This window comes from Leptodactylus fuscus, chromosome 11, assembly GCF_031893055.1.
Source record: "Leptodactylus fuscus isolate aLepFus1 chromosome 11, aLepFus1.hap2, whole genome shotgun sequence".
Lineage (NCBI taxonomy): Eukaryota > Metazoa > Chordata > Amphibia > Anura > Leptodactylidae > Leptodactylus > Leptodactylus fuscus.
Window position 1 is genome coordinate 61,152,725 of NC_134275.1, and position 24,189 is coordinate 61,176,913.

Genomic DNA, 24,189 nt, shown 5'->3' on the forward strand with positions numbered 1-24,189 from the left:
GTACCCTCACTCTTGGGAATGGTGGGGGTCAGTAGTCATACCATCACCAATCAGGTATTTATGTACTTTTTGTGGCATAAGCCCTTTAAAGGATTTTGTCCACAAAGATACAGTAATCAATGGGGGTCTGACCAGTGAGACCACGGAGACCCCTGTACCCCCCATCTGAATAAAGCAATGGCCCCAAAGGAACATTACACCTATGGGACGGCCGGATATGATGGTGCAGGAGCTCGCCATCTCCAGCCAGCCCATATAGTTGAGGGCAGTGTGTCAATCCATTCTGATAGGGATAAGAGGGGCCCCTTAGATCTGTGGGGTCCTATTGCCACGCAGTATCCGTGTGTGCGGAGTTACTTCTTGTACCCCTTTTCTATAAGCTGATGCCTGTCGGTGTTACATAACACATGATAGATTAGATAATAGTGTAGTATCGCAATAACCACACAACACGGGGTTACATTTCTCCATTTACTGAGAGGTTGTCAAGCAGGAAATCAAAAGGTGACGTTCCACAAAACATATTCTCTTCTACACAACTAAACCCACTTTATAGAACACACAAATATTGTGCACCGTCGTCATTTGTGATTGCAGCTAAGCCAGTCCGTGTGGCCCGGGGGATTCTCCAGTGACTTCACCATATGGGAATAGATCTATGTATATACATATATTCACACAGTATAAGTCCACAACTTTAAAAACCTGCAGATGAAAAAACCATTTCTGCTCGGAAGTAGAAAAAAAAAATACAAAAATGTCTGAAAGGGAAAAGAACAGAAAACCATATATAAAATGTTAAGACCATCTACGTTACATCTGCTCCTAACATGATGTCCAGAGGCGGGAAGCGTGTGCTCCATGTCTACACATGTGGAAGGCGGACATGACAGGAGGAAATGGAATCTAGTAACAAACATGAATGTGGTGGTACAGATACTAAAAATGGTTAGAACGAGAGATGAGCGGCTGTTTTGAATAGCACGCACCCATAGGAATGAATGGACGCAGCCGGCACGCAGGGGGTTAGGCGGCAGGACGCCAGCCAGCTCTGATGGGTACAGTCTATATAGTAACACTGAATCCTTTGGGGGTTTCTCATGAACACCACTTATCACCTATGGATAGACCATCAATGGAGATGATGCTGATCGAAGAGACTGTGGCGCTGTGCTGATGACATCACATTCATGGGACACACGGTGACATTTCATACAAGTCACTTACTACTAGGAAATCTATTAGGGCCAAAGCGCTTCTTGTACCTAGTGCAGCCTCAATGGGCGTCTACCTGGAATCTGCACCCCCACCAAAATAAAGTGAATAGCACAGACTGAGCCTCCTTGTAGCCCACCGTGTGATAAGACCAGTGGGCACACAGACTCATTCATTACGTAGGGTCCCTACACATGACTGTGAATTACACAGTCCCCTGTCCAGGCCACAAAATATGGAACAGGTCCTAGTCCTGTCAGATTTTGTGTCCCTACTTCCATGGCTCGTATTTATGAAATGAATGGGGCGGGGGCCGCAGCATCCAGGGGACATCAGTGTGTCGTCCATGCGGTTCATTAACACCAACCGACTTAAGGTGAATGTTGTATTCAACACCGCAATAAATACTGAATCAAGCCAAAATGTTCTGCACAAAGCAAGGAGCTATAGTGTAACCCTATAGACCAGTGCATGGCTCTCTAGCCATTACAGAACTACAACCCCTTGGGGCCCGTCCCTGTATGGACACATCTCCTCCGTCATATAGATTTCATCTCCGCCATCATCATGTGTAGACTGAATCACAGCGACAGCAATAGTGCAAGAATGTCCAATGACACAAATTAACTTTTTCTTATCCATCCTTCTGAAACCAATGTCTGGGTGTGAAGGTGAAACCGATTCATCTGCTACAACAAGCAACAAGCAACAAACACAAACATCTCCGTATTCTTTTAGAATTCGACGCTAAGAAAACGTAAACTATAGTGAAGACGCAAAACGGGTCTCCAGATCTGGCAAACTGGTGGGGGCTTTTTTTTTTTTTCCCTCTTTCCTTCTAAAATATTAAAGTCCAGCCCGCTGGACTTGTCAGAACAGAAAAAAAAAAAGAAACAGCCTCGTCTTTGGGGTGATTCAGTAGCATCCGTCTTTCCACGAGTCGTCGTCGTCCAGAGGATTTGTCCTTGAGGAATTCATAGATCTGGGTTTAAAAAAAAAAAAATTATTATTTCTTTGTAGAATGGGAGGAAATCCACGCAAACACGGGAAGAACATACAAACTCCTTGCAGATGGGATTCAAACACAAGACACCAGCGCTGCAAGGCTGCAGTGCTAACCACTGAGCCACTGTGTTGCCCCTATGACAGACTCATTTATGGTCTATGTTAGCAATGTTGTGTTATATTGGTGGAGTTTTCAATGAAATGGAAAGACGGCGCTCTCAGGTCACTTCACACAAAGCTCGGTCAGTCTGGAAGATGTATACAATTTGTATACATCTTCCAGACTGACCGAGCTTTGTGTGAAGTGACCTGAGAGCGCCGTCTTTCCATTTCATTGAAAACTCTATCTTCCCTGGCCTTGGCCGGTGTCCATCAGACGTGCTGCCTCCTCCACCTGACGGTAAACCCCAAACGTAGTTGTGAGCGATTGTCACAACCTCATCAGGTGAGAGGCCATTTGGTCCTTTTAAATCTTCTGGTTATTTCCACCAAAATTTATCAGACATTCTACACTATATAGTGTGCTCGGTGTCTCTTTTGTTTTTTATTGTGTTATATTGGTGCACACACATACAGTACAGACCAAAAGTTTAGACACTCCTTCTCATTCAAAGAGTTTTGCTGTATTTCCATGACTGAAAATTATAGATTCACACTGAAGGCATCAAAACTATGAAGTAACACATGTGGAATTATATACTTAACAAAAAAGTGTGACAACTGAAAATATGTCTTATATTCTCGGTTCTTCAAAGTAGCCGCCTTTTGCTTTGATTACTGCCTTGCACACTCTTGGCATTCTCTTGATGAGCTTCATGAGGTAGTCACCAGAAATGGTTTTCACTTCACCGGTTGTGCCCTGTCAGGTTTAATAAGTGGGATTTCTTGCCTTATAAATGGGGTTGAGACCATTAGTTGTGTTGTGCAGAAGTCAGGTGGATACACAGCTGATAGTCCTACTGAATAGACTGTTAGAATTTGTATTATGGCAAGAAAAAAGCAGCTGAGTAAAGAAAAACGAGTGGCCATCATTACTTTAAGAAATGAAGGTCAGTCAGTCCAAAAAATAGAGAAAACTTTGAAAGTGTCCCCAAGTGCAATTGCAAAACCCATCAAGTGCTACAAAGAAACTGGCTCACATGAGGACGCCCCAGGAAAGGAAGACCAAGAGTCACCTCTGCTGCGGAGGAGAAGTTCATCCGAGTCACCAGCCTCAGAAATCGCAGGTTAACAGCAGCTCCGATTAGAGACCAGGTCAATGCCACACAGAGATCTAGCAGCAGACACATCTCTACAACAACTGTTAAGAGGAGACTTTGTGCAGCAGCCGGCCTTCATGGTAAAATAGCAGCTAGAAAACCACTGCTAAGGACAGGCAACAAGCAGAAGAGACTTGGAAGGGATAAAGAACACAAGGAATGGACATTATACCAGTGGAAATCTGTGCTTTGGTCTGATGACTCCAAATTTGAGATCTTTGGTTCCAACCACTGTGTCTTTGTGCAACGCAGAAAAGGTGAATGGATGGACTCTACTTGCCTGGTTCCCACCGTGAAGCATGGAGGAGGAGGTGTGATGGTGTGGAGGTGCCAAGCTGGTGACACTTTTGGGGATTTATTCAAAATTGAAGGCATATTGAACCAGCATGGCTACCACAGCATCTTGCAGCGGCATGCTATTCCATCCGGTTTGCGTTTAGTTGGACCATTATTTATTTTTCAACAGGACAATGACCCCAAACACCTCCAGGCTGTGTAAGGGCTATTTGACCAAGAAGGAGAGTGATGGGGTGCTGCGCCAGATGACCTGGCCTCCACAGTCACCAGACCTGAACCCAATCGAGATGGTTTGGGGTGAGTTGGACCAAAGAGTGAAGGCAAAAGGGCCAACAAGTGCTAAGCATCTCCGGGAACTCCTTCAAGACTGTTGGAAGACCATTTCAGGTGACTACCTCTTGAAGGTCATCAAGAGAATGTCAAGAGTGTGCAAAGCAGTAATCAAAGCAAAAGGAGGCTACTTTAAAGAACCAAGAATATAAGACAGGTTTTCAGTTGTTTCACACTTTTTTGTTAAGTCTATAATTCCACATGTGTTACTTCATAGTTTTGATACCTTCAGTGGGAATCTACAATTGTCATAGTCATGAAAATAAAGAAAACTCTTTGAATGAGAAGGTGTGTCCAAACTTTTGGCCTGTACTGTAGGTCACTGTACCCCGCAGATTTCGACACTGACATGACCAAACCGCCTGCTTTAAGGTCCGAAAAGTTGGCTAAAATCCTCACCTTCTGGAAGGCTGCACCATCTTGCTTTTGGGAGCAGAGTTTCCTGAAGACGACTGAGATTTTACACCTGAGTGTTTCATCGATGGTGGAAGGTTACTGGCTCTTGGAGAAGCTCCTTGGACGACTGGCGCTAAACCTGGTGAAGACATCTTACGGACGCTGCTGGAGCCGTTGTAACCGGATGATTTTATTGGCTGCCTGGAGCTCATGAGGGAGCTTGTGCTTAAACCTGCTTTGACGGGCTGACGGACCCCTGCTGGATGGCCGGAGCCGCCGGTGCTGCTATAGCGGATCTTGCTCTGTGGGACATCTGCAACCAGAAAACCCAGATTTAGAGAGTGTAGCATCGATTTCTATAACGTACTCAGAGAGATTTCTGTCTGAATAGAACAGGGAAAAAAAAACAAAAAAACCTAGCTTGTGTTCAACATGAAAGCAGGGGCAAATCGCGGCGTTTGCAGCCCGTGAGGCCCCTTGAAGATTTTTAAAGGGATCCTATCATTCAGACGTCATTTTTTCTAAGTACCACGTCGGAATAGCCTTAAGAAAGGCTATTCATCTCCTACGTTTCGTCGTCTTCTCCGCACTGCCGTTTGCCAACAATCCAGATTTCTCTTGGTATGCAAATTAGCTCCCTCGCAGCACTGGGGGCGGCCCCAATGCTGCGAGAGAACTCTCACCAGTGCCGCCTCCATCTTCATCAGGAACAGCCTCTTCATTCTCTTCTTCCGGCAGTGTCTTCTTACTTCTAGGCCTCAGGCACAGCAGACTGCGCATGCCCTCAGGCCCCGAGAAAATGGCCGCTTACAATACTATGCAAGCAGTCATTTTCTTGTGGCCTATGGGCTTGCGCAGTCTGCTCTGCCCAAGGCCAGAGGCCTTAGATGTTACAAGCCACCGCCGGGAGAAGAGGCTGAAGATGATGCTGCTGAAGAAGATGGAGGCAGCGCTGGAGAGAGTTCTCTTGCAGCATTGGGAACGCCCCCAGTGCTGTCTGAGCACTGGGGCTCGCCCCAGTGCTGCGAGAGAGCTAATTTACATACTGACAAGAATCGGGATTGTAGGCGAATGGCGGCGCGGAGAAGACAACAAAAGGTAGGAGAAGAATAGTCTCTTAAGGCTATTCCGACGTGGTACCTAGAAAAAAAAAAAATATGTCGTCTGAATGATAGGATCCCTTTAAGCATCAAACCTGAATTTTTTTTAATGTATTTCTTACAAGACCCTTACGTTGTGCCAGGAGAATCTACATCTAGATGGGTAAGGAGTATCATTTGAAATTTGCCAAAATTCCATTTTTTAATCATGCATGCTGAAAAGGGTCATGGTAGCAAAAGGGTTAAGTGGCTGCTGGAAAATTTCAATGACTTCTTGGCAACAAGAGAATTAATGCCTGCAGTCATCTTAAGAAATCACCTTTTATGTTGTTTTAAAGGGTGGAGAGAAATCAACCATCCAAACAATGGACAAGAGCCTGTGGCGATATCCTCTATAAATAGGGCCGTATACATACTGCTTATAGGCTGCTGAATCCTGGTCAGTCGGCCACTCGGTCCCTGGAGATCAGACTCCAAGCTGCGGCTGCTCCTCACTGCCTCCAAGGAACGCAGACTTGTTTTCGCAAGGTTGGGCATGCTGTGTCTCAGGTCATCTAGAATGTATATAAAAAAATAGATAGATAGATAGATACCATAGATACATAGGGCTGCTTTCATGTTCATATACCAGATGATGGCTAAAACAGACTTTTTGTCCTTCATCAGGCCAATTACAATTCTGCTACATAGACAATACAGACTGTATATACCACCATAGAACTATTAAGTCTTGTATTATATTGGCAGGCCACATACACACTATGTGTGTGATCAGATTGAAACAGATCAAAGAGGCCACAGACTGGTTCTTTCATTGCATCAAACCACATCTATGGGATCACATGGTGACTCCAAATAATATCTGCACACAGCCGAAAAACTACCCGTTTGCACAGCAAGCCATGCTAGAAAAAAACAAGTCATAGTGTTATTATGTGACCCACTGAAGAAGGTGAAGGCAGTATAAAAAATTATATATATTTAAAAAAAAAAAAATTGTGGGTGGAATAAAAACAAAATTCCTGCCATTCTGTAATTCTCTGGATTTCGCCTTTATGGCATTCACTGTGCAATAAAAATAACTTTATACTGTAGATCAGTACCGTTACATCGAAACTAAATTTTGGGGGTTTAAGGTTTTTTTTTACATGTCTCCCACAGAGCTTATTTTTCTGTAGGGTGAACTGTAGTTTTTGTTGGTCTCATTTTCATGGTACATTTAAGTTTTGAACTTGATTTTTTTTTTTTTTTTTTTTTTAAATGTCTCACCTTCTCTAGCATTTCCTAAATTTATTGAGACAAACCCTTTAAAGGGATCCTATCATACAAACATTTTTTTCTTATTAACACGTCAGAATAGCCTTAAGAAAGGCTATTCTTCTCCTACCCTTCGTTGTCTTCTCCACGCCGCCGTTCTGTAGGAATCCCGATTCTTGTCAGTATGCAAATTAGTTCTATCGCAGCACTGGGGGTGGGCCCCAGCGCTCAAACAGCATTGGGGGCATCCCCAATGCTGCCTTGGACAGAGCAGACTGCACATGCCCACAGGCCACGAGAAAATGGGTACAATACTGGGTAAGCGGCCATTTTCTCGTGGCCTGTGGGCATGTGCAGTCTGCTCTGCCCAAGGTCTAGAAGTCAGACCTGCGCCAGAAGAAGAAGAGGACGTTCCTGACAAAGATGGAGGCGGCGCTGGAGAGAGTTCTCCAGCAGCATTGGGGACGCCCCCAGTGCTGCGAGAGAACTATTTTGCATACCGACAAGAACACAGATTCCTACAGAACGGCGGCGCAGAGAAGACAACAAAAGGTAGGAGACGAATAACCTTTCTTAGGGCTATTCCGACGTGTTGCTAAGAAAAAAATGCGTTTGTATGATAGGATCCCTTTAAATAGTCAATGTGACAAGTCTTACATTATAACTCATCTTAACTAGAAGCTGGGGATTCTGTAGAACAGTGTAACATTACAATTGTAACAATCTCATTAAAACATTCCAAGGGATACTGAGTTTTGGGACTCCCCAGTTATAGGAAACCCATACACTTACATCTTAGGAAGGAAAAAAAAAACGAAGCAAATCGTAATTTTCTCAGCCAGCCACACAAAAAGCTACAGCCTATAGTGTTACCTTCATAGCCTGGGTACTTCATCCGGTCTTGCACTTGATTTTGCATAGATCTACGAGGTGGTCGAAGGCGGGAAGCTGTGGATCTGCTGCTTTCACCTGTGGCTGAAGGAGACTGGCACCGTGGTGAACTGAGCGGAGATGGCGAATAGCGGTGAGCGCTGCGATAGGACAGGGAACAATCACAGTCATCGTCGTCCTCCAGGCTGTACGTGTCGAACTCCTGGTCACTGAAGGTTCCTCTTCTGAGAGAGTTGAGGGAGGCGCTTGAACTGCGCCGGGAAACTGATGCGGAGCTGGAGGCGTAGTCCTGCCGGAGACCTGCAAAAAAGCTAAAGTTTAGACAGAGCCAAATGCAAAAGTATAAAAATGTTCCATATAGAAATGATTTCCTCAGCAATTCCTCAATGTACTCCTATTATATGACCAGCTCTCTCAGCAGAATACAGCCACCATTAAAGGGGTTATCCCAGCAGCAGGAACCCTTTAATGCAGTCTGATTGTCACAGCGGGTATATTGCTGGGGGGAGGCTGTAGGGGGATGGTACAGGTAATGTATAGCAGGCATGTCAAACATGCGGCCCGCATGCGGCCCTTTACAGGCATATCTGCGGCCCGCACAAAAGTCTCAAACTTTGTCTCTAAAGTTTAGAGATAAAGTTTGGGACTTTTGTGCGGGCCGCAGATGTACAAAACTCACGCTGCTATTCGCTGTGTAGACGTGATGACGTCACATCGCGTCTACAACTGTTAGCACGCGGGAGAGAGAGAAAGAGAGAGTGCGGCGGGGGAGCGAGGACTCAGAGTCATCGGAGAAGGTAAGTTTAATGTGTGTACACATAGAGGTGGAACATGAAACTGGGGGCAGATTAAAGAGGGGACGGCCTGACACTGGGGGCAGAGATGGAGGGGACATGAATCTGGGGGCAGAGATGCAGAGGACATGAATCTGGGGGCAGAGATGCAGAGGACATGAATCTGGGGGCAGAGATGCAGAGGACATGAATCTGGGGGCAGAGATGCAGAGGACATGAATCTGGGGGCAGAGATGCAGAGGACATGAATCTGGGGGCAGAGATGCAGAGGACATGAATCTGGGGGCAGAGATGGGGGGGGGACATAAATATGGGGGCAGAGATGAGGGACATGAATCTGGGGGCAGAGATGGGGGGGACATAAATATGGGGGCAGAGATGGAGGGGGGGTCATGAAACTGGGGGCAGATGAAGGGTGTATATGTAAACAGATCATTTTCTTTTATGAAACTAACAAATTCTTCTCAGAGAACAAGGCTGACTGATCACCACTTATAATCTTTGATCAAAGTAGGCACTGCATTGTCATTTCAGCCTGATATACCAACAACTGTTAGCACAAAGAGGTGTCAAGCCTCAGGACAAAACACTAAAAAAGATTAAGTTTTTAATTGCTGTATTTTTGTTAAATATATTAGTTGCTGTTACATAGTACTACTTCATGTCTTGTTTTCATGACTGCTGTTAAAATACGTGTGTGACATTAGCTGCTGTGTGCGGCCCTCGCAACAACCTCTTGTTACTCATGTGGCCCTTGGGGTACCCTGAGTTTGACATGCCTGATGTATAGTATTACAAGTGTTCTACATAATATATGGCTTTGCAGGGACTCTCTACATAGGCTTCAGGTAAAAATTTTGCCCCACTAGGACCTCTCCCCAACTACTGTATGTCATGTGAACAATTACACCACTGTCCTAAATCGAGGTAAAAATCTCAGGGAGGACAAGTGGAGAGAGAAATGAGGGACGGACCCACGAATATACATCTACAACGCATGGGTCACTGAATGGTAAAGCATGCACGGAATAGGATTCTCCCTGCACAGCAAACACAATACACATCTTAGATCCTGGATTAGATACAAGTGGATATGTTCATAGCTGAGCAGAACATATCGAACTTAGAAATTGGTCAAAAATGGCAGAATGCCCCTAGTCCGGGACCCCCCACCAAATGGCTATTGTCAGCAGCTAATGGGGCAGGAAACCCTATTTGTGTAGTGGCCAGATCAGGTTACCGCGGTTCAGCTGCAGTGACTCTGTTCAGCCACTACAAGGAGAACGGAGCTGTCCGCTTCCTGCTCCATCAGCTGACCAGTTGGGGTGTCTGGTGTCTCGTCCCTACTGTCTTTAGGAGAGGTCATCAATAGTGTCAGCCTTGTAAACCCCTTCGAGATGAAGAAAAAAAATTAATAAATGTTTGGGTTAACCCAAAAACAAGATATGATGCAATGCGCGCTGCAGTGTCCTGGTAGCCTGAGAGCTGCCGTCTTACTTTCCTCCTGTAGTCTGGCCATCACTTGAACATCAGTCAGGTCTTGCAGCTTGTAGCCCATAGATATGGAGTCGTCCGATGTGCTTAATTCACTGTCCACAGAGGACTGAGAGCTGAGGGCAGAATGGATGCTCATGTAACCTGGAGGGAATGGGAGACTGCTTGTTAGATCACACGCTTAGACCCCTTACACAAAACCAATAATCCCAGGAACCCAAAATGGAAGAGGCGGACACATCCCATCATCACATAAGCCATAGGAAGGCTCTCGTGTCACCTGCTTATTACAGGGGATGCTGCATTTGTCCCTTATATCAGAGAATGAGAAGTCTGATAATTCGGGGCGCTGCTTATTGGGGTGTTCCCACCTTAGACGTTCATAGTCTACCCAGAGAAGATGTTATAAATGTCTCAGATGTGGGTTGCACCTCTGGGACTAGATCTCTCTCCACAATGGGAGATCCCCGACTACTGTCTGACTTAGTGAAGTCGGCTGCCACATCCACGAAAGTGCATGTGCGTGACTCTACGTTAAAGGGGTTGTCCAGGCAAAAATGGATAGCCCTTTTAAAGTTTAAATAAGTTGGGGGCAGTGAAAATAAATAATGCATACTCGTCTCATCCCCATTGCTCTGGTGTCCTTCCACGCCTCCTGGTTTTTCTGCTCTGGCATTGTGCCAAAGCCAACGATTGGCCTCAGACATACCGAGAGGCACGGCGTGACACCGGAGCAATGGGGACAGGCGAGTATGGCTTTTTTCTTTTTTTTGGGGGGGGGGTTCCCACTGTCCCCCAGCAGATTTAAACTTTAAACATTGTGCCTGGACAACCCCTTTAACTATGGGTGTCAAGCAAGCCTTATGCCCACTGCAAGAAGTCACTCATGCTTTATACATAGCAGTGGACTCATTCCTGCTATTGACATATTAGAAGTGTCTCAGGGCAACACGGTGGCTCAGTGGTTAGCACTGAAGCCTTGCAGCGCTGGAGTCCTGGGTTCAAGTCCCGCCAGGAACAACATCTGCAAGGAGTTTGTATTTTCTCCCCGTGTTTGTGTGGATTTCCTCCCATTCTACAAAGACATACTGATAGGGGAAAAAAAATAAATGTACATTGTGATCCCTATATGGGGGTCACAATCTACATCAAATAAATATATATATATGAAGTGTCTCCTCCTCACCACTACCATAACAATCACATAATAGTAATATCTACATACAGGAGTATATCTCTATGAACATTTTGCATGGGACATCCCTTTAAGTCGGGGTTCACACATAATACTGTATCTGAAAACAAAACTATGGCTGCCCATTGTGAATTTCCCCAACCACTTTTATTACTGTCACACCTTAATGGCGGTATTATTTTATCCAAAGCTATTTATATGTAATAGACCTGGCATAATCCTGCCAAACCTCAACCATCCAAAATGCCAAACACAATTGTATTACACCTGACGTAACATTAAAGTGCACAATAAACTTCACGAGAATCAACATAATAAAAGAGAAGGCCCCACATCTGGCAAGTATAGGATCGTCTGTCACAGACCTCACCAATAACCCACAGTCCTCCCAATCTCTGCTTACATAGGACACACGTGATGGCTGCCGCCAAGTGGCCACAACGGTCGGACACCGATATTGGCATCATGACTCCCACCATAATACGGCATGTGATGGCCAAAGAGGTTGTCCAGGCTTACACGGATCCACATCTCTATAGGAACTGAGCTATGATAGCGGTCACAGCCCATGGACAGGTGCGGCATTGTTTGTAGTTAAACAAAAAATGATAGGCATGATTTAAAGGGTTTGTCCTATCACCAGATCGTTCTCGCTCCCGCCCCTGGCAAACAGAGGATTCTGCAGACGAAAGCTACAGCCAGACATTTCTACTGCAGCTGTACAGAAGCTATAGCATTACATGGCGGCCACTGGAACACATGCTGAGCTATAGAGAGTACTTACCTTTGTAATCCACCACAGCTCCTGCGCCGATGGTTTACCCCTAGACACTGCGTGTAATAATCGCACCACCGAAACCTCTGACTACTGTGCTTCCTCGTATTACTTCTACTTTATGTTTTATTACATTTGCTATTTTTCCCCACCTCAGACAACCCCTTTACTAGATGTATTTTCCTGGTTTGTACACTGGATTTTATAAAATTTAAATTGAAAACAGATACCAAAAAAAATGTCTACGACTAGGGACACAGCACAAAGATGTAGTTTCGTTGAACAAATATTGTCTGTCTGATTAAACGTTATGCAGTTTTCCAATATACTGGATTAATTCCTCATGGTTTACTAGATCTCCGCTTGCACTTCCAGTGGGTGACGGCCGGGCCCCTGGCTCTTTACAAGACAGAGCCCTGCTTAGGCCAGGGTCACGTCTGGTCTCCCCCAGGTCTCCGCTTTGTGGGTTTCCATCTTCTGCCGATAAAAGATGGAAACCCGGCAGTCAGTGTCTGCCAGTGAGCGTTTTGTGGTCTCTGCGGCTAAACAGTTTTTTTTTTTTAAAACCGGACACAAAGTCCTGCATGTCCGACTGTGTCCGGTTAAAAAATTTAAAAAAACTGGTTTCGCTGCGGAGAGGCAGAAGACGCTCACAGGCGGACACTTTACAAACCCATTCAAATGAATGGGTTTGAAAACTGACTGCCGGTCTCCATCTCCTGTCCAGTTTCTCAGGCAGAAGATGGAAACCTAAAAGTGGAGAGTGGGCGCAGGTGAGAACCCGCCCTTACTGAGCTGAGACGGTGACAAGCTGTGCACTTGTGTGTCCATCACATGGCCAGGCACCGATTTTGACCTCAAAGTGTGGGAGGACAGCAGAGATCTAGAAAACCTTGAGGAGTTGATACAGAAACCGGATAATAGAGATGAGCGAATAGTATTCAAAACTATTTGTCGAATACCTCGCTCCCGTAGGAATGCATGTAAGCGGCCGAACAGCAAGGGGTTAAGCGCTGCCGGGCGCTAACGCGTTCCTAAGGGAGCGAGGTATCCATATCTACTATTCACTCAACACTAGCGGATAACTTTTTATTATACAAACAATAACATTTCCTTACTGATACAGGACAACCCCTGAACATCTGGAATACCGCCATGTGGTGCTCTAGGTTCACACCTGCGTTCAGGTTTCCATTCATCGGCTCCGCTTGGAGACTGGACAAATGGGAACCTAATCTGATTACCCGCAGACCCCATAGACTATAATGAGGTCCGCAGAATTCCCACCCGAAAAGCAGAAACCCCAAACGGTGTGAACCTAGCCTTAGCCAGCAAATTTGCAACGGCCAACCCATGGCTGTGTCCCCAGCCTTACAGAAGTCGGTATATTGAGCACACATAAAAAACAATGGTTGTGTAGGTTAGGTATCATGCCATTCGCAACATGCCATACCTGAGCTGCCACAGGTTAGTAGTGGTTTGTTAGTGGATTTGAGGCACCCCGGTGAGTTTAGTGTATTGCTACAACAGCTGGTCTCATTGTTGGCGCTATATGCACTTGGCGATGCCAGCGGGCTGCAGTACAGGCTTTTCCATCTACTCGCTACAATGACAATTGGAAAGCAGAACAGTATTAGTGGAGATAAGGAGAGGAGGGATGCAAGCGCCATTACAGATAACACAGGGTGCTTGGAAAATCTCCGAGGCGAGGAACAAGGAATAGGAACCAAGCTTACCTTGTGCCGCCATAAGACACTGCAAAGTAGAAGAAAGGTTTACAGCTTATAGTCCAGAAAATACGGTAATTTGATCAGCCGCCAGACAAAACTACAGGGAATTTTCTGAAATCCCATTGACCTAGTGTAGTCAGGGTTTTAAAGAAATGACCACAGAGGGTCACAACTTCCCATGTGCCTCTTATCTACGATAATAGAAGTCTCTGCCGCCCCCCCCCCCCCCCCCCACACACACACACCAAGCCACATACTGTCCTGTATTGCAATTCGGCAGAGACTAGATCACTATAATGCTAGGACTCCCGCTCCTGACATACAGGTCACACCAGCACCGCACCTCCCATGAGGCGACCACTTCAGGCGGGGCTATGCCAGGGCCTCAGGTAGGGCGGCATTTTTGGTTACCTAAGCCAGTCCAGGACAAGCTGTCCTGGACTGGCTTAGCACCGAGCGGTGGTTTGGGGAGGCCACTGGAGCAGCGCTGCTCCAGCAGCCTCCTCTCACACTCAGGCAGAGAGCAGGTCGTCTCCGTGCCTGCTCTCTGCCGGCGAACGGTGCTAAGCCCCGCCCCCTCCACTTTGCCATGCCCCCTCCGTGGGTGTGGCAGAGTGGGCGGCTTTCTGTAGTTCGCCTCGGGTGGCGAAAGGGGCAGGTTCACCCCTGGGTCACACCAGGAAATCCGGCACACACGGTCCGAGTTTCACAGCTGAAACTTGGTTATATAAATGTGGGGGGTGTTAAGGTTTTACATCTCAATATGTACAGCACTTTACCAACCTTGATCGAGCTTTCCGATTAATGTCCGGCAGGCGGCTTCTGTCTCAGGGCTGTGGTGATCCAACACTTGTCTGCACCATTTTAAGGGCGAGTCGGGCTTCTGCTCGGCACATGCCAACTTCCTTGGTGACACGTAAAGCCTTAAAGAAAATAGATTCAGGTAATGAGTTCATAAAGCCATGTCAACTGGGTACAGAAATAATTCTGGCCCCCACGGGGGGGGGGGGGGGGGGGGACAGTGTTCCCCTACTTATATTACATGCATCTCCCACCTGTATAAAGAGCATTTGGCAGACATGGATACGTCCATAGGGATCCACGCCAGCCAAGTGCTCTGCATAAAGGTAGGAGACACAAATCACCCTTTTTTAACCATCCCTGAATATTCTCAAGGGTGATGACTTGACTGAACGCTTCACTTACTGCTGTCATGTAATTGTAGGGTGAAATGTCAACGAACCACAGAACTAGGCTAACTACAACTAAAGATTTAAAGGGATCCTATCATTGGATATCCTTTTTTTTCCCCTCAATAACACGTAGGAATAGCCCTAAGAAAGACTATTCTCCTACCTTTAGAGGTCTTCTCCACGCCGCCGCTCGGTAGAAATTCCAGTTTTGTTTGGTATGCAAATGAGTTCTCTTGCAGCACTGGGGGCGGACCCCTGGGCTCTAAAAGCACTGGGGGCATCCCCAATGCTGTTAGAGAACTCTTCAGCGACGCCTCCATCTTCCTCTGCAACAACCTCTCCTTGAGTCTTCTTCTGTCCTGGCTTTCAATCTTCTAGGCCTCAGAGAGAGCCAACTGCACATACCTGGGCCACAAGAAAATGGCCGCTTACTCAGTAAGCTATGTAAGTGGCTTGCATGTGCAGTCAGCTCTGTCCGACACCTAGAAGATTGAAACCTAGGACGGAAGACACAGGGAGAGGGCGTTCCAGAAGAAGATGGAGGCGGCGCTGGAGGTTTCTCTTGCAGCATTGGGACCGCCCCCAGTGCTGCACGAGAACTCATTTGCATACCGAAGAAAACACGAGATTTCTACCGAACGGCGGCACGGAGAAGACATCTAAAGGTAGGAGAAGAATAGCCTTTCTTAAGGCTATTCCTACATGTTATTCAGAAAAAAAAAGGGTATCCAATGGTAGGATCCCTTTAAAGGGGTTAAGAGATTAGAAAACACGATTCCTCAAACCCCGACACACAGCACCACTTTACTATGGACTGTATCTAGTAACACAGCTCAGTCCTATTCACATAAATTATGTTAAGTTGCAATACCATCCATAGCCTATGTATAAAAAGTGGCGCTATTTTTGAACTATTTTTAAAAAATCTGGCACAAGATTGTTTACAGTGTCCGATTAGCAAAAGTTACCGATATCTTATACAAGTATTAGGAGAAAGCGTGGCTCAGAATACTCCAGTGAGAATTGTAATGCCAAATGTAAAACCTTACAGAATAAGTGTCATGGGAATATCGAACTGACAAAAATAATAAAAACAATAATAAATAATAATGTAATAATAAAAATAAATAAAAATAACAATAAAAAAAATAATTAAAAAAAAGGGAACAAAAACTCGACAAAAGGGGATGTAAGAAAAGACGGTGGAGAACCTGTAGGGAAATGTGAAAGAACATCTCTCTATACAGATCTGACCGGCGCTGATACCAGATATAGTCAGGTCACAAACCTACTATAATATTAGGTGATCATGTGACCACAAAATACATGAATGCAGACAAAAAAAAAAAAAAAAAACTAGGTCGAGGGATGTTTATCTCCCCTCCCCCCCCCCATGCTGACACAGGAGCGCGGCTTAAATATTTCACAGCAGCAAATTGCTTCTGCATTACCGGATAGTACAACGCAATAAGTAACCGGCTACATCAGTCTGTCCGCTTACAGCTTTGCCACGTCAGCCTGGTCATGTTAACCCCTGGAAGGTTTTGTACTAAGAAATAAACTTCTATCCCACTAACAAGAAAGAACAGTGTCCGAATGGTGGGGTATAAAAGCTGGAATTATTACCCCAAGGTCCAAAATATAACCCCCTTATGGGCGGAGTGGCAGCCATATATGCAACGCCGGTCATCTATAAGAGAGTGCTGGGTACAGCAGTGTGCTGAATTCTCAGAGGACACAAGGCTGTAGGGCCCGCCCTTATGACCGTAGGGAAATATCAGTGCTGAAATTACCGGCACCGATATCTCCAGCACCCAGAAACCTGAGGGTAGAAAGTTTTGTATCCTGACTCATTTGCAAACGTTATAGCCATTGAACCAGACAAAAAAAAGGAAGTGGTTAAAAGGCTAAGGGTGACCTGTAAGCCGAAAGTGAGTCCTTCAATGGTGCACAGTATTATTTCATATGACACCCCCCAACCCAGAGTCCCAGCAATAAACTTACCAGCAGTCCTCGTCATCCTCACTACATGAGCTCAGTTCCAAGACCTCAACTTCATCCAGTGCAGTCTCATCCAAAAGATCCGTAAGGTCTCCACTGAAGCTCCCGTCAGACATCTTGCCCATTCCCTCCTCGGTTATCCCACTGACATCCAGGCTGAAGAAGGAGCTGTCGTCAGCGTCACAGTGATTCCCGTCCTTACTGGTCAGCTTGGAGTCAGAACACACCTTCTCGTACTGTCCTTGTGAGTCCACCCGCAGACGCGGGATGTTCTCCTTCTCAAAGTGTATCTGATCCAGTTTACTATGGAGGTCTGGGATGATTTCCAGATCTCCCATCTCTGGCTGGATGTTCATGCTGTTCATGACTCCTGAAGAGTGTAAGGTGGAGAGGCGAGTGTCCATCCCCGGCTCCTGACTTGTGCTTTGCAGGGTCTTCTTTACCCGTAACTGCTGGTTCTGAATTTCAAGTCTTCTGACCAATTCGTGCAGTTTATGGACTTCTTTTAGGTCAGAACTAGTGTTGGCTTCGGTTTCTCCGTCCATGATACTGTTGCTTGCCACTCTCATGCGGTCATGCTGTATGCCAGGGGAACTTTCAGGGACCACCATTGTCAAATGGGCTCTGCAAAAAGAAGACATTTAGATATAAGGAAGTCTAAGTTACTAAAGTCAATCCACACTGCATTTACTATATATATATATATATATATATATATATATATATATATATATATATATATATATATATATATTGCATATCTATATCCTACTAATATTATTAATATGAAAGTTGGTGTGTTTGTTCCTCAATCATGCAGAAACGGCTGAACAGATTTGAATGAAACATGTACAAAAAGAGAAAAACATGGCCGCACATCCCAACCTTATACTTATATGTTCGGTATTGTAAAATTTGCTGAGAAGCGCTAGATCAATGTATAAGGTTGGGATGTGCGGGCCATGTTTTTCTCTTTTTGTAACAGATTTGAATGAAATTTGGCACATAGATAGATTGTAACCTCGAGTAACACATAGGCTACTTTTTATCTTAGTAAATGACATGGCTTCACAACTGTTATGAATTTATGTTCACATACTATATTACACTGCTCTTGGCAGCAGCTTATCTAAGCCAGGCTTGCTTGTCATCTCTCTGTGTAAACACTCAGCTAACCCTCAATCCATTCTGTACATGCATTTGCATATTATCCGATCTGCTCCAGGCAGTGCTAACACACTGACATGGGAAAACACCTTTAATCCAAATTGGCAGTTTGGTACATTTAAACATGCCGGGAAAAAGAAAATCTAATTTGTCGCGAAATTCTAAATGGGGGGAGGGGGGAAATATCGACACCAATAACACGCTCATTATATTTCAAGTTGCTGAGATGCCAGAACAATCACGGGCACAGTACGAGGAATGAGTTCAGCGGCAGGCCAGCTTGACAGCTGCCGAAACACCTGAGCAGGCGGATCATCAACTCCAACAACACGCTCATTATATGGCGTCCCAGAGAGCTGCCAGAACAATCACAGGCAAGGCGTGAGGAACAAGTTCAGCAGCAGGACAGCTTAAGAGCTGCTGAAATGCCGGAGCAGGCGAACCATCGACGGCAGCAATTTGCTGAATACAGGTGGGTCATCATCGCCAACACACAAAGTCGTGTGTGTATATGTATACGGTATATATATTCATTCGTCTGTGTGTTGGCGACGATGAAGAAAATCTGCAAAAACATATGGATTTAGATGGATGCTCTGCGGTGAACATACATTTCTAACCAGCACCTGTACAACTGAGAGGTTACCCTGCGCACCCTGTATTAGTATTAACCTGTTCCTGTAAGGCTGCATCTTCACATGTTTATATACACTGGGGGGGTGGGTGATATCTTCAGCAAATAACCTCCTCTATGTACCCGCACATTACACTGGACTGAGGATACGAGCATATGCTTTCAGTGTACACGCCAGCAGGCCCCGTGTATGGAAGGTGGGCTGGACACACATCTGTCTTTGAGAGGTGAGAGCGATTCCTAAGCTCGCTGTCACTAAGTGTTTGAAAAGCTTAATGGCCCATGTAAAACACAAAAGAAAATTGGGTTTCCTACAACATATCACAAGGCTATGGCGGGGGTCTGACTGCTCAGATACCCAGGACCTTCACAAACAAGGGGCTGCAGCACTACTTAATGGCATCTACCACCACCAAAGTCCCTACTAAGCCACTTATATACTGGTTTAGGGTCTGTTAGTGACATAGTGATAATACAATCTAGCGGACCATATAGAGATGAAGTGTTCAGTGCACCGGCAGCATGGCCGCATCCGCTCGAGCACTCATTTTGGCTACATTAGGACCTGTTAGGTGTTGGCAGTGATGACTCCCTTTAAGCAATGAGACCCATTCGGATTGTCCTTGCACAACGGCTCTTCTGTGTCACCCATTCTGCAGGGAACTGAAATATAGAGGCACCAAAAAGAAAGCGGCCAAATATTACTATACAGGATTACCCCAATCTTTGCAGAGATAGGAATAGCTGCTCTCTGACCCATATGACCAGAACTCATGGGAACAGTTGCGCAGGGCTGCCCCATTTCCCATAACCCTCTATAGGAGTATGGGAGTTACAGAAACAGCGCAGCTAAATGTGTTATGTGATTTCTATAGCACCCATTCTCCTTTATGGGAGCTGCAGAAACAGGAGGCTTGTGGAGTCAAAGTCAGGGTTGGAATCGGCAAGAAGGTACTGATGGCAACTACAAAATAAAAAGGACTTTTAACCATATTCTGGAATTATTAATATTGTATCATTATTTAGATGTATAGCTTGTTCCCTACTTGCTTTCATAAGAATTTGGTCTTTTTTTTTTTTTTTAAAGAGGTTGCAGGGTCCACTGTGGCCCCTGCAACCTCTTTTTTTTTTTTTTTTTTTTTTGTAGATTGTGAGCCCCATATAAGGCTCACAATGTAAATTTTTCCCTATCAGTATGTCTTTGAAGTATGGGAGGAAATCCACGCAAACACGGGGATGACATACAAACTCCTTGCAGATTCGGTCAATCATGAAGGAGTTAGAGTTGGGCTGTAAGAAAATAGAGGAGTCGGTGCTTTGGCCTACCTAGTACACACCCCTATCCCTAAGTTCCAGTGCTAGGAGTGGGGGCAGAGAGCAGTTATTCACTAAGATGGCCATAAACCTCCTACTGTAATGGCTACTCACTGCTTATTTTTTGCATTTTGGGGTCGGCACCTTTTAGATTTCATAATGCAGAACACTCCAGATATGGGGTTTTGTTTTTTTCTGCTTTTCCCCCAAAGGCTTCTCCGTAGAACTTGTGAAACACAGAATAATCTACAAAATAATGCTACCTCTTTAAAACACCAATGGGCCGGACATGATGCCGACCTCCGTCATGGAAATTCTCCAGTATGTGTCCTTGTAAGCCGCCGCAGCAACAGCAAAAGTCAGCCAGAAACAAGTGGTTTTTTCAGGGGTCTTCACTGCCCTCCTGCACTCGGCATCCTTTGCATTGCAATAATTGAGATGTCGGGGTTAAAGTGCGGGTTACTCTGTGGTAGAAACCTCATCCAGTATGAAGCGATGTATATAGCAGCAGATAAGCCGCAGATATGGCTGACCCCGCTGTACATACTACAAGTCTGTCCCCTTAGAGAGGAGGAGGAGGTCTCCTGAGAAGTCTATTGTATTACTGTTTACTAAGTAACCCTTCCCCAATGTAGTTCAACGCGACCCACAGATAAGGAGCCCCTACCTTTACATTCGTCACCATCAGGGGTCACACACAGCAGATCTCAGCGCGTCCTGTCCCTCGTCCCTATTGTTTGCTGAGATCAGGGCGTGCACAGAACAGCCTTTGGCAAGCACGGAAACGAAACGCCTCGTGCACAATATAAACAATCACATGGGAAAAGTAAAAGTAGATGAAGATCTCCCCGCTGACCAGAAACAAGAGCGCTGCCATTAACGCCTTCTTCCTTCAGACCTCTGCCAAACTTCTGGAAAGCGACCTCCCTGGAGACCTGCATTACTACACACCGGCAGGATGGCAAGGGGAAATAAATCCTATAACGCCTTGTTTATAAGGAACCCCCCCCCCCCCCCACCCAGACACCTAAACATTACCCTCGTAGCTGGAATTGCAACTAAACACAAGTGACCTCCAGGATAGAGGGGGTGGAGGTGACAATAATGCAGCTCTAGGTTATTGAAGGAGTTTTCTGGGACTTTTTAATTAGCCGGTGACAACTAGGATCCCTGCAGATCAGCTCTTTGAAGCGGCTACCTGATGCATTACATTCACTAGTCACTAGGCTAGTTCTTCCGGAGCTGGGTTCAAACTTCTAGGCCTCCGGCAGAGCCGACTGCACATGCCCGAGGCCACAAGAAAAATGGCCGCTTACACAATAAGCTGTGTAAGCGGCCATTTTCTTGTGGCCTGTGAGTTTGTGCAGTTGGCTCAGAAGATTGAACCCAGCTCCGGAAGAAGACACAAGAAGAGGCCGTTCCTACCTACGGCGCTGGAGAGTTCTCTCGCAGCATTGGGGACCTTCCCAGTGCTGTTTGAGTGCTGAGGACCGCCCCCAGTGCTGCGAGAGAACTCATTTGCATACAGATGAAACCCGGGAGTTCTACAAAACGGCGGCGCAGAGAAGACATCTAAACGTAGGCGAAGAATAGGCTTTCTTAAGGCTATTCCTACGTGTGATCGAGAAACAAAATGTGATTTTAATGATAGGATGCCTTTAATGTGGTCTTCAGAAACTGCATATTGATGGCCTATCCTAGACCCTATTAGCATAAGCTGAGTGGGGGTCAGCCTCCCAGCACCCTCACCACTCACATGCATGAAGTGGACATTACACATGAATAGGACACATACCCCGCACCCACACTACTATACACACAATAGAGTCAATGGACAGTCATTTCCTAGCAGGTCTTCTATTATTACAACAAAAAGGCCTCACTCCATGTGGATAACCAAATTTAGGCCGGGGCCCCATATGGTGTAAACACTGCAGAGAGGGGGAAAAAAAACAAAAAAAAACCAAAACACAAAAACACAGCATTTTCCTAAAACCTCTGCGGTTTTGGAAATCGTAGCCTATCAATTACACATACAAGAACACTGGAGGTTCTCCTATAGGTATAATGGAAGCAAAAAGCTGCGGAGGAAACGTCTGAGAACTTTGTGCGCTGCAGGACGTAACACGAGGCCTAAGGAAGAGCTGACATCTGCGTTTGGTATTTTGTTCAGGGAGCCCACTTGGGGACCCCCGTATGGAATACTGCACACATTAATGAGCAATACAGACATTACAAAGCATAAGGATCCCCAGGAGCGCACGGTGTACATGTCCCTGCTGGAAGCACACGCGTGTAACGGCCAAGTCATGTGCAGAGGAATACATGTACAGTCTCCTTGGAGGTGTTAGCTGTGCACTGTGCAGACTTAAGGTGCTAATACAGGATACACTGGAGAGCCAAGAAAAGGAAACACAAATAGTCACTAGTACTATTATTGTATACACTGGATAGCCTAGCAGTGCACTCTTGATCTCGTCACTGGATAGATTATTATATGTATAAATGGAGATGCTAGCAGTGCACTGCACACAGCTGGTAAAGGGGGGGGGGGGGGGTGCAGTGCACTGGATAGAGATAGTCACTGTATACAAATCACTGCACACACAGCTGATATGGGGGGGCAGTTCACTGTATACATAAGATCACTGCACGCACAACTGGTACAGGGTGGAGGTGCAGTGCACTGGATACATATATACACATTTTATATGGGCACTGTATACTGTACATATATTTAGTCACTGTATACATAATATCATTGCACAGTGATCACAGGGTGGAGGTGCAGTGCACTGGATACATATACATTATATATAGTCACTGTATACATAATATCACTGCACACACAGCTGGTACAGGGTGGAGGTGGACTGGATATATATATATATAGTCACTGTATACATAATATCACTGCTCGGTGATCACAGGGTGGAGGTGCACAGCACTGGATACATATATATTATATATAGTGGAGGTGCAGTGCACTGGATATATTATATATAGTGGAGGTGCAGTGTGCTGGTACATATACATTATATATAGTGGAGGTGCAGTGCACTGGGTACATATACATTATATATAGTGGAGGTGCAGTGCACTGGGTACATATACATTATATATAGTGGAGGTGCAGTGCACTGGATATATTATATATAGTGGAGGTGCAGTGCACTGGATATATTATATATAGTGGAGGTGCAGTGCACTGGATATATTATATATAGTGGAGGTGCAGTGCACTGGATATATTATATATAGTGGAGGTGCAGTGCACTGGATATATTATATATAGTGGAGGTGCAGTGCACTGGATATATTATATATAGTGGAGGTGCAGTGCGCTGGGTACATATATATTATATATAGTGGAGGTGCAGTGCACTGGATATATTATATATAGTGGAGGTGCAGTGCGCTGGGTACATATATATTATATATAGTGGAGGTGCAGTGCACTGGGGGCGGCGGTGTCTTTATTGTCCCTGTATTGTGTCTAGAGGAGCCGGATGCAGACAATGGGCAGGCCGGCAGGCCCGGAGAGACGGCACCGGCTACACATGGAAACAAAAGCATAACGTCTCGGCCTGTGTGCACCCCCGCTCCGCTCCCCACATCCTCCATCCTACCTCGCCGTGTCCCGTCCATCTCCATTCGGCAGCCCCTTCCCGTCCCCCGGCACTCTCCCCGCCACTTCCTCCACCTGTCACCGGGCGCGCTCCTCACCTCTCGGTCAGCACGGCTGCAGCATCTCTCGGGGACGCGCTCTCCTCACCTCACACACAGCGGCTATATCCTCTGCGAACGGCAGGGGGCGGGGCTACTGAGGACACGGCAGACAAGAGAGGCGGGGCCAACATCAAAGGAGAAGGGCGAGGGCGCGGCGGAATGGTTCACATATGGAAATGAGAAGGGCGGCGCGAATTCAAAATACAACGCAGGAGGTAATGGGGCGGGGCATAGTTATCAGAACTGGAAACAAGAGGGGGCGGGGCATTGGGATTTGAGGCGTGGCCAGTTTGAAATGAGCAGGTGCGTGTCGAGGAGGAGACTGCCATCTTGTGCTCGGCAGTGGATGATCAGTGATAGACTGTAGGCTCACCAATCCCAATATTACAGGCATTTCTAGTAGGCAGGATACT

At 45.9% G+C, this 24,189-nt stretch overlaps 1 protein-coding gene across 3 annotated transcripts; it reads right to left on the reverse strand.

Annotated features, from left to right (window-relative positions):
* Window positions 1-457: 457 nt before the first annotated feature.
* Window positions 458-23,849, reverse strand: LOC142184126 (SLAIN motif-containing protein-like). Of its 3 annotated transcripts, none has more exons than XM_075258846.1 (9): window positions 23,774-23,849; window positions 16,936-17,556; window positions 14,522-14,661; window positions 13,462-13,611; window positions 10,042-10,182; window positions 7,733-8,050; window positions 6,019-6,156; window positions 4,506-4,815; window positions 458-2,197 (listed from the first exon to the last, which is right to left on the reverse strand). In XM_075258846.1, exons 2-9 carry the CDS (start codon window positions 17,541-17,543, stop codon window positions 2,131-2,133), a joined length of 1,872 nt encoding a protein of 623 aa, XP_075114947.1. In that variant the 5' UTR covers window positions 17,544-17,556; window positions 23,774-23,849; the 3' UTR covers window positions 458-2,130. The 3 variants fall into 3 exon arrangements, with proteins under 3 accessions (XP_075114947.1, XP_075114948.1, XP_075114949.1); XM_075258847.1 differs by having other exon boundaries at window positions 23,677-23,842; XM_075258848.1 differs by lacking the exon at window positions 13,462-13,611.
* Between the last annotated feature and the right edge of the window lie 340 nt (window positions 23,850-24,189).

Bases quoted from the DNA above. Each gene is read 5' to 3' on its own strand.
- LOC142184126 (XM_075258846.1), bottom strand. From the start codon at position 17,543: ATGGTGGTCCCTGAAAGTTCCCCTGGCATACAGCATGACCGCATGAGA. The intron at 14,662-16,935 runs GTAAGTTTATTG...ATTTTCTTTAAG, and splicing joins GAGGATGACGAGGACTGCTG to GCTTTACGTGTCACCAAGGA. The intron at 2,198-4,505 runs GTGAGGATTTTA...TTTTAAACCCAG, and splicing joins ATGGTGCAGCCTTCCAGAAG to ATCTATGAATTCCTCAAGGA.